Source organism: Alexandromys fortis, unplaced genomic scaffold (genome assembly GCF_014885135.2).
Source record: "Alexandromys fortis isolate MF-2015 unplaced genomic scaffold, M_Fortis_MF-2015_v1.1 scaffold_80, whole genome shotgun sequence".
Lineage (NCBI taxonomy): Eukaryota > Metazoa > Chordata > Mammalia > Rodentia > Cricetidae > Alexandromys > Alexandromys fortis.
Window position 1 is genome coordinate 7,401,941 of NW_026068174.1, and position 10,656 is coordinate 7,412,596.

A 10,656-nucleotide genomic window follows, 5' to 3' on the forward strand; every position below is an offset into this window, starting at 1 on the left:
TCTCTCTCTCTCTCTCTCTCTCTCTCTCTCCCCCTCTCACAACCACACACAAACACCCACACACACGCCAGACCCTCTGCTCACTTCACACACACACACAGACAGACCAGACCCTCTGCTCACTTCTCTCTCACACACACACACCAGACCCTCTACTCACTTCACACACACACACACCAGACCCCCTGCTCACTTGATACCTGGTCCTTCTTCCACAGCTCGTGGTAGTACTGCTTTGCTACACACTCCTGAACAAAGAGCAACCCAAAGTCCTCAATGCGAAAGTTCATGTCTCCAAACCACAGAATGAGGCTTCAGGAAAAAAAGGAGGGTAGCCTGAGGTTTGTGGTGAGGTCAGTGAAGAGCACAAGGGCTGCTGGGGAAGAAAAAGCTGAGAGGACAAGTGAGAAGCTAGACTCTAGGACAGCAGCAGATGAAAGCAGGGCACGCATGGGACCAGCAGGACAGTCCTTGGTGCCAATGCTATGATTTAAGTTAAAGGACTTGCCGAGATAAGCATATGGCAAATACAGAGCAGGCTCTAGCCCTGTTCCCCAACTGGCCACCTGGACAAGCTGAGAAATAACCCCTGTGGAAAACTTAACCACAAGGGTCTTGACCTAGGATGTTTACAAATATCCAGGGTTTCTAGGAAGGACAAAGAGGCCAGAGGAAGGCAGACATCAGGCGGGCAAAGCTGGGTGGTACAGCAGATGGAACATCAGGAAAGGGGTTGGCAGGGGTTGGGAGATGGAGCACTACTGACTGGCAGCGAAGTAGGCTCAGCAGTCAATGCTAGCCTGGGCTGGCGTGGGGGAGGGCAGGGGTGACAGTTTGCAGCTTCAGGCTCACTCATGGTCCAGGATGTTGGGGATATTGTTTCCCTCAAAAGTCTGACTCTCCAAGATTCGGTCGAAGTGCTCCAGCCGCTGATCATTGTTGGACATATGGGGAGGCAGGTGGCAGTTGATGATGCTGACATAGTAGCCATATAGCTTCAGGCAGATGTTGACTCCCCCTTTGTTCCCCTGGTAGGACGGGTGGGAAGAAGGGTGGGGAGAGATTCTGGATTGTATACACACCCCTCTTTTCCATTCTAGGTCTGAGGGGAGCCAGTCTTACCTCCCCCAGGATCTTAGCCATAGACACCGAGCTTCTCAGCTAATTCTTCCATGCACAAACCCAGTACCCCAATCTAAGATTTCTGGAATATCCAAGCTCTGCTGGGATGGCAGGATTTGGGGTGGGGAATGGGGGCAGGTATGCAGGGTCCTAGAACACCCAGACTCAGTTCATTGCCCCTGTTTTGCTTAGCTCCAAAGCATCCAGTCCTTGCCAGCTCAAGTCTCAGAAGAGAGCTCAGTCCTTACCCAGTACCCGTAGAGGCCAGTAGGGGTGGATCTTGTAGAGATGATCTGGATGTAGGGCAAATGCTGATACTTGGCAAAGACCAGTAAGAGAAGCCCCTGCATGCGGACTTGGGAGATCTGCAGCAGAGGGCAAAGGTCATTCATTAAACTGCAAAGGTCAATTGTATACCTTCTAAGCCTGATCAGGGCTTTTAGAAGAGTCTGGAATCACATGCAAAGCCCCAAGAGTCTATGGAGCCCAGTTTGAGTCTGAATTTCACTTTTTTCTTTTTTTCTCTCAGCGGCCCAACAGTGCATTCTGGAAGCTACGGCTTTGGTTTCTGCTTATGGTCCTAGGGATTGAGGAGAAGGAAGAAGCTTCCGAGGGGGCCTGCCACTACAAAGGCGGCTCTTCCAGCCAAGCCTGTGCGCAGCTGGTGCTCATTTCACACGTGTGGTCCTAAGATCCTCTGTATACGCCCCACCTCAGCCTCTTCTCATGGATGAAGCAGGAATAATATAACGTTATATAGGCTGTGAAGATATTATTTGTTGGCTCAGTGATAATTGAGTGCTTGCATCTGTATTCAGGTGAACACTGCAGAGGTTACCGGGTTGCTGCTCTGTCAATTTCCACCTTATTCCTTTGGGACAAAATCCCTCACTGAACGTGGAGTTGGGTTAGTGACCAGCAAGCCCAGTGATCCTCCTCTGTCCACTCCCTCATAGCGCTAGAGTCAATATGACCATGCCTGGCTTTTCATGTGGGCTGGGATCTGAACTCAGCTCTCGAGGCTACTGCAATATGTGCTCTCTCTTCACCCCACTGTCTTTTTGGAGACAGGGTCTTGATACATATCCTAGGTATACCTAGAATTGACAATCATCCTGCAAGGCCTCAAGTGCTGGAATTACAGGCATTTTTGCTTAGGGATTCTATTTTTGATACAGGGTCTCTCTGTGTTGCCCTGGCTGTCCTAGAACTAGCTCTGTAGACCAGGCTGGCCTCAAACTCAGAGATATGCCTGCGTCTGCCTCCCAAACACTGGGAATAAAGGTGTCTGGTACTACCACTCAGCAGCATGGGGATTCTTAGATGTAAGCAAGAACAAGAGAGACGCTTTTAGAGTGCTGTTTTGAATCCTGAGTTGACTGATGGTAACTCAAATACTAAAATCCATTGACACAACACTTACTTACTGTGCCCATTCACTTTTCTTCCTTTTCCCCCCATAATACTGAGGACCAATTTCAGTGCCTGATACATGCTCGAAAACCATCTGAATATTTTTCTATACATGTCCTAGTTCAGCAAAAAATCACCATGAAATTGATGGTGTGTGTGTGTGTGTATGTGTGTGTGTTACACATAACTAGGAAGTTAGGCATGATGGCATATGCTATAATCCTAGCACTCAGGAAGTGGATGCAGGAGGATCAAGAGTTTAAGGTTAGTCTGGGAAACAGGAGACACGGCTGCAGAAATGTGAATAAATAAATAACTTCAGAGTCTGTGGTTCAATGTCCGTGAAGGCAATGTACACGGGATGCAACTGAGTACTGAGGACAGGCTCCAGAGCTGGGGAAAGCACCTACACCCACGGAGCGGCTCAAGCTTTCCCATAGCTGTCAGGAATCACTGGTCCTGGCTTGCTAATGTACAGATGAGATTCTGGGATGCAGGGGAACGAGGAACACTGTTTCGGGATTGCCAAAATGTCTACTATTGCTAGCTGTGGAGGTGGGGTGGGAAGAGGCCATCCCTAATGACCCTGCCTCTCAGGCCTGGACTGTGTACACCCACCACTCCAGTAGCTGTTTCCGGAGCATGAGGTACAAAGGCCAAGGAGGAAATCTCCGGGTGGAGAACTATACTGGGGCCTTCCAGGAATTATGAAACTTGATCCCACAGTCCAGGAGCAGCCCTAGTACAGCAGTAGAATCAAAGTAGGGGGAACCCCAAAGTCAGTACTGAACAAAGGAGGTCTGGGAGCCTGAGTCCTCTGAGGCCACTACAAACATATATACTAACCTACCCTCCACCCTGTCTTCATTTTTTTTTTTTTTTTTGTAACAAGAAACAAATCTCTGGCCTAACATATGTGCTTTCCCACTGACTACATCCCAAGTTTTCTATTTTTTCCCATTCACAACTATCTATAGCAACAGAAGTCTAAGCAGGACTATACTATGAGGAACCAAATCCCAGGTCAGGACAGAAAGCAAGAAACCAAGATTCAGGAGAAGATGTGCATTTACTTCTAACTAACAGAGCAGGTTTAGGCCGCTGGGCCTCAACACAAAGTCTAGTTTACTTTATGAGAGAGCAGCAGGAAGCTGGGGAAATAGGAGGGAGTGAGGGCAGGACCCACTGAGACTGGGAGAACGGGTGGGGTTGTGAGGAAAAGCCAGAGCCTTCCAGGGAAAGTTTCAGTGGGAAGAAACTAAGTAGGAGGAGCTAAAGGAGCTGGCAGGAGGCAACTAGACACGGGGCAGCAAAGAGGGCTCCCTGAGTTCTCAACACACAGCTGCCGGTAAATTCCTACCAGGGACTGGCTGTATACAGGGTTTTCAAGTCCAGGTCGGCCAAGGGAAGGAGAGGCATCGGCTTTGGGTTTTAGACCTCAGGCTAGCTCTCAATTTTAGGAGGCCACATGAGTAGAATGGGTTGTGCCCCTGCCACAAGCTGAGCTAATTTCCTTGGCTCCATTCCACCCTACCAATCCCTTGCCAATTAGTCAAGGCGTGAGGACTCATGAAGTCTTGGGAAGAAATGAGCACTGAGAGAGGAGGCTCTTCCCTCCATGAGGAAATAGCTCCAAATCTCCTAGGAGAGTCTTCTCAGTTTGTTTGGAGTAGGGGAGGGGGGAACAGGGGGAAAGGGGTTCTGGGGCTAACATCACCTAGTCTTGTATCTCTCCTCCTCAGAGGGCCACACAGCTCTTGCTCAATCATCCCTGAGAAAACTAGGTAATAGAATTTATACTGAAGACTAAAACTCTCCTAGAAAAGGAACGGAGAGAATTCTAGTGTTTCCAAGCAGCTAGGAACTGGGGACCCTGGATGGGTGTTTGTTTGTGCATTCACTGTGGGTGCAGGGCAGAAATAAACCAGTGACCTAAAGCCTTCCCATCATTATGCTATGATATAACTGGTCCCTCAGATTAAGAAGTACTTTCCACTACTCCTGTCTTCCCCTCTCCCAACTTGATATTCTTGTCGCCTGTGATATCAGTAAGTGAGCCTTGGGATTTCCTGCCAGACTTAGCATACTCTAGTACAGCAGTAAAATACAACACTTTAGATCACAAGTTCTGAGGTTTGGAAGATCTGGATTCAGATCCCAGAGAGCCCGTGTGACTTCTGAGCCTTGGGTTTAATCCTGTAAAGTATTTCTATGTCAAGAGTTAGGATCGTAAAACAACACACACCAGGAGCCTATTTACAGTCTACCACCAGACTGAGAGTTCCTGCTGGGCAGCGTGCAGAGACTGGAGGCTGGGACAGGAGTAGGCACTGAGATATTAATAAGTCTTGATGCGTCTCCACTAGGAACTCTCCCGGGGTGACAGATATCTAGGTGTGAAACTATCCCTGGAGTCACAGCTCAGACTGGGGCACGAGGCAGACAGAATATCTAGGCAGCTGAGTGCAGAGTGAGGTTTCGACCTTTTAATGAATGGGAAAGAGCAGGAAAAGCTAAGTGGAAGAGGAACACACCAGACAAGCGACTGGGGGTCAGAGAAGGGGACACACAGTCCTCCATTGCTCATGAACTTTTATCTCACCTTGACAAAGTTCAGGCGGGAAAGCACATCCATGAAGAAACTGCTCCATGGGTCTTCAAAAGCAGCGTCAGAAAGAAGGCTTATGAGTCCAGAATTCATTTCCTGCAAACTGACCATTCCACATCAGAGGCTCATGCCCTGGCCTGGAGGATACTACTTCTCCCAAAGTCATAGGGTACAGCCTTATCAGACGTTCAGACCTGGGTTCTGATGGCCAAGACTCCTCCCTTCCCTAGCTGTGTGGCTGTTGCTGACCACTGCTGACCCAGGACAAGAAACATGAGGCTAGGCCCAGAAAGAATGAAAGTGCCTCACTTCCAGACTCCAAAATGAGGGGAGGAAAGGTTCCAGCATCCTCCACAGGGCAGAGGACGAGGAGCCCTTCAGATACCTACCCAATGATATACATGTCCAGATTCAGGTCTTGGTTGTTCAGCTGAAGTAGGTCACTGAGGTCCACAGTGGGGGCTGCTGAGGCCACATTCCATGTCAGAACATGTATACTGTGTAAAAGATACTAAAGAAAGTCATAGGGAACGGAGGCTAAGGATTGGGCAGGGACCTAGTCTGTTAATGGCTTCCACGGCAGTGATCATGGGAAATGTGTCTGCATGTTTGCTAGATTGTTGTTTTTGAAACAGAGTCCCACTATGCAGTCCTGGCCTCCGACTCCTTATGTAGATCAGGCTTGCCTGGAGCTCACGGTGTGTGGGGGGGCGGGATCAGCCTTCCTCTGCTGCCTAAATTCTGGGATTAAAGTTGTGTGCCACCATGCCCAGTTTGTTTCTCCATCTTGTCGCAGGAAAAGGGGAAAAGGAGCAATGGACTATAAAGTCTTTGCCTTCCCTTTTATCCCTGAATCAGGAATCTCTTCCTTTGAACTGGCTGCTCTACTCAGGTTCACAACTGCTCATACCCCAGCAGCACCTGACACAGAGGTGCCAAGGGGAACACAAAAGGAGCTTTGGCCAGGCAAAGGAACGAATGATGAGTTGGATAGCCAGAAATTTGTTAACGCATTAACTCTTCCAGCTATCTACACCTCATCCATCTTCCGTGGCTCAGCCGGCAACTTTGTCCTCCTGCTCCTCAACCTCTAGCTTCCTAAGAGCACCAAGAAGGCATTGGTGGTTGATTGTACCTAATCATGCCTCAGAGCCACGAGATCAGAAAGTTCAGAAAAGAACAAAATAAGCAGCACATTTCCTTTCTCACTCCGATCTCACAGATCCCTGGAACACAGCATATTCTCCCAAGGCCTTCAGGGAACCTAAGTACAAGTTTCTAAGGAACAGGCTTATCTATCTCAATAGTCCACTCAATTGGGAAACGTCCTCAACTGGGGAATAACATTCCAATCTCAGCTCCCTACAAGTACCAGAGCATCAGGAGAAATAAGAGCAGCTCTAAAAACCATGATATTCTATCAGAAGTTCAGGAAAGCGAAGACTCGCAGAGCCCTTGAGTGAGCATGTTGCTATAGCAACGCTCCAAGAGGCCCACACTGTTCCCAGGACAGAGCAAGCAGGAGCTCAGACTCTACAGAGAGGAAGCGTGTGAATTCCAGGAATACTGAATGCCCTGAAGGGAAGGGCAGGCCGTTCTGTAACAGCTCCTGTCCACCAGACCCTGCTTTAGAGGTGCATGTTCTAAGAAGCATGACTTGTAAAAACGTTTCTTGGCTAGCTTAAAGCAACTTCCTGCCTCTCTCTGTGAATATAAACAAAATACAAAAACCACCTTTTCAGGCCCGCTGAGGAACGGTCTCCCCCTGGTGTCCAACAGAGGATTAAGGCAAGTAACCCTTTTACTCAATGGCTTCTTGTATCCTCAGGCACTTAAGCTAAGTGGATCAAGAATAAAATTCGGTATTTCTTATCCCTGTTCTCAGTTTTAATCATTAGCAGCAAATCCATGCGCTATGATTTACGCTCACTTGGATGATTAGCGGCGTTCCTCGTGATTAAAGAGCAAGCAAGAGACCAGGCTTCTCTCCTAAAGGATCTTATCTAAATCTGATTTCGGATTTCTAGAGATCATAACCGGATCAAGAAGACCCCGTGTTGTACTGCTGATGAGAAGTAGGAACAAAACGTCTATTCTACAGCTGAAGGGACGAATGTCTTAGACACTTAGTAGTTTGTGTGCTCTAAAAATCAACTGGACACTTGCTTAGGAAGCATCTGCAGTGACCAATTCGGCAGTCCAAGTTTAGGGCGGGCATCAGGTCTAACAGCCCATCAACACTGGCCTGGCAGAATCTGGGGGTCCAAACTAGGGTCGCCTTGTGGTCCTGTCCTCTTGATCCCACTGTGGTTCCGTACCCAGCCCCACAAATCTGACTGGACCGATGACAGCGAACCGCCGGAAACCAATCGGCCTACAACTGCCTGCTCACCTGAGTACACAGCCTTTCGGAGCGTTCGGCCTCCGTGGACACGCAGCCGACATCATTCCCAAGCGGTGACCCCGTAGGCTCGTGTCTCCGCGCTCCAGCCAGTGCGGGCCGAGGCAGCCCTAGGTCGCCGGTATCAGAGGCACTTTTCCCTCCAGGTTGTTTTTCTTCCGGATTCTGACTGTACGCTTCGGCTTCCGTAGGAGGCGGATCGTGAGCACCCAGGACTGTGGGGTGCGGTTGGAGGGGGACAGAGGCGGGACTCTCCGGCAGAGTGTGACGCTCAGAGGCGGAGTGGAGATGGGCTCGGAGACGGAGAGAGGCGTGTCCTATGTGTCACCTACCCCCGACGCCACACGGCCCGCATTGACGAGCGAGGGGGCCGCGGCGCGGCCGCCCGGCCCGCACTCCCAGCCTGCCTTGCGCGAGGGCGTTGTGGGCGTTGCGGACGGAAGTTACTGTGGAGCGCGGCCTCGGCTGCCTCGAGACGATCCCTTGGCTTGCGGTCCTCGCTCTTGTCTGCCCACCCTCAGACTCGGGGAGTGCGCAGGGTGCGGACGCTGGCCTCCCTCACCCCGTTCGTTGGCAGCCTCCTAAGGGTCACAGAGCACTGCTTTCTTTTAAGTGACTCGCTGGTCATCGCTTGGTGTTATTTCCCCGAGAGTCTCGCTGGTAGTCCTGGAGCATGCTCTGCAGAGCAAGCCGATCCTCCCACCTCAGAGCCGAAGTTACGTGAGTGCAGCACCACGCCCAGCTCGAACCTAGTTTTGCTGAATACAAAGCATGTTTTGGGGCTCCTGGGCACGGAAAATTAGCCACCAGTGAGTGAAAAACAAGTCGTGGCTCTTATTTGGTGTATACTCGACTGGTCATGATTATTTAATCTGCCAGACTCACTTCGACTTATTTCCTTTAGGTCTTTGGTTCTTAGGGTTTTTTGTTTGTTTTGTTTTTGAAAGCAGGATTGTTTTCAGGGTTCTGACATCCCCCAGGAAAACACAGTTTTACCAAACTTGATGAGATTCACACTGGAAAACCAAGTTAAAGATCCTGCTTTTTTGGCACCTCACGGTGGGTGGGCCACACCTGCTCTATAAATGTATGTTCTCGTACTAGGAGTAGTGGTGTGTATCTAATCCCAGGACGCTGAGGCAGGATGTTACTTCAAATTTGAGGACAGCTTGAACTGTCTTAGAAGGTTTCTTAAAACCGACGGGGAGGGGACAACTTCTGCTACCAAGTCTTAATACCTGTGCTTTATTTACTGTGTGTGGAAGGAGAGTAGCACTCCAAGTTGTCCCCTGACTTCTACACGCAGCCATAAACACAGCAATAAAACTTAAAGGACTGGAGAGGGTTAAGAGCACTTACAGAGAAACCTGGCTTTTGTTCCCACTACCCACAAAGTGGCTCATAATCACCCTAACTCCAGTTCCAAGGCACTCTTGATCTCTCTCGGTACCAGGCATGCCCCTGATGAACATTATTCATAAAGGAAAAACAAAAACAAAGACAAACCAATAATAGTCTTGTTACTGTTGTCTGTCCCTGCTTTTTTTTTAAAGATTTATTTATCTTTAAAAGATGTATACAACATTCTGCCTCTATGTATGCACGCACGCCAGAAGAGGGCGCCAGATCTCAGTATAGATGGTTGTGAGCCACCATGTGGTTGCTGGGAATTGAACTCAGGACCTCTGGAAGAGCAGCCAGTGTTCTTAACCTCTGAGCCATCTCTCCAGCCCTTGTCTGTCCCTGCTTACAGTGAAATTAGTAAACCTGGTCTAGCACTCTCTTTAGACCAGGCTGACCTCAAAACAGAGATCCACCTGCCTCTGCCTCCCAAATACTTGGAAGAAAGACCTGTGGCGCCATGGCCAGCCTTTAAACAAGATTTTTATTTTAATTATGTGGGTGCAGGTGCCTCTGAAGATTTGAGGCATCAGAGCCCTGGAGCTGGAGTGACAGACAGTTGGAAACTGTGATGCAGGTGCTGGGAACTAAACCCTGGTCCTCTGAAAGAGCCATCTTTCCAGCTCTTTTCCAAAGCCAGGCATGTGTCCCCTGGTTCTTTGGGTTTTTTCACCCTCTATACCACGTGGCTGCTCACAGAAGGGTTTTTTCTTCTTCAAACAGTTCCCAAGATTTACAGCTTGCCTGCCCTGTTGTTCTTCTCCCTCAAAATAAAACTGTCCACTATAAAAAGAAGAATAATAGCCAGTGGTGGTGCACACCTTTAATCCCAGCACCTAGGAGGTAGAGGCAGGCAGATCTCTGTGAATTCAAGGTTAGCCTGGTCCACAAAGTGAGTTCCAGGAAAGTCAGCACTACAGAGAGAAATCCTGTCTCGAAAAGCCTGATTGAATGAATTGCTTAGTCTACTAAAGGAGACAAAAGTGAAAATGGCTAATTGAGATATGTATTGTTGCTTAAGTAAATTGAACTGACAAGGTAATATTTTAATGTGACTTTTTCATATCTGCAAGGATAAGTAAGTACTATCACTGAGTTGTTGAATCCCCAGCCCGAATGGAAAATGTAATTGTTTTTTTTTTTCCTTTTTGGACAAGGAATACTTTATTTACATAAAATAAAATTTCAGAGACACCAATTTATCTTTTCATAATCCTACCCTGGTAAATTGGGAAGACATCAGTAGGAGCTTGAAGGGTGCCTAATTTGAAAAATGGACATAGGAACATCACTAATAAGCTGGACTCCAGAAAACTCTGTCTAGGATTTTATTAGACTGCTTTTTCCCAATATACCTGCATTGGAAGATTGAGACAAAAAGGCACAAACTCACATTAAATCAACACGGTTATCTAGTCAGTTCTACAAAGTGTGGTTTGTAAAAGAAGCAGCACTAAGAACCACCCCAAGTAAGTCAGAGTCCCAGCGGGGACTGGAAAAGGAGAACTTGGAAGGATATACACACGCCCACAACTCTGACCCTGTCCTGTCCCTCCCCAATGCCTCTCCACAGGGAGGCCAGAGGCAAGAGGCCTTGTGCAGAGGCATCACTGCTTTTAGTTTGCTGTAGGGCCCTGGAAGTCTAACGAGCCTCTGAGTGAGAGTCAGGTCTTTTTATTTTGCGGGGGGGGGGGGGGGGGGGGGGGGGGGG

The 10,656-nt window shown here is 48.7% G+C and overlaps 1 protein-coding gene across 2 annotated transcripts in view; it reads right to left on the reverse strand.

Moving 5' to 3' along the window:
* The window catches only part of Inpp5k (inositol polyphosphate-5-phosphatase K), a 20,415-nt gene extending 12,596 nt beyond the window's left edge, over window positions 1-7,819 (reverse strand). The window contains exons 1-6 of one of the 2 annotated variants that reach the window (XM_050128848.1): window positions 7,536-7,819; window positions 5,533-5,654; window positions 5,138-5,246; window positions 1,371-1,487; window positions 853-1,028; window positions 201-312 (exon numbers count right to left, since the gene is read on the reverse strand). In XM_050128848.1, coding sequence (XP_049984805.1) covers window positions 201-312; window positions 853-1,028; window positions 1,371-1,487; window positions 5,138-5,246; window positions 5,533-5,546 — 528 coding nt within the window. In that variant the 5' untranslated portion in view covers window positions 5,547-5,654; window positions 7,536-7,819. The remainder of the gene's footprint in view (window positions 1-200; window positions 313-852; window positions 1,029-1,370; window positions 1,488-5,137; window positions 5,247-5,532; window positions 5,655-7,535) is intronic. The other variant, XM_050128846.1, reaches the window with a different exon arrangement.
* Window positions 7,820-10,656: the final 2,837 nt, after the last annotated feature.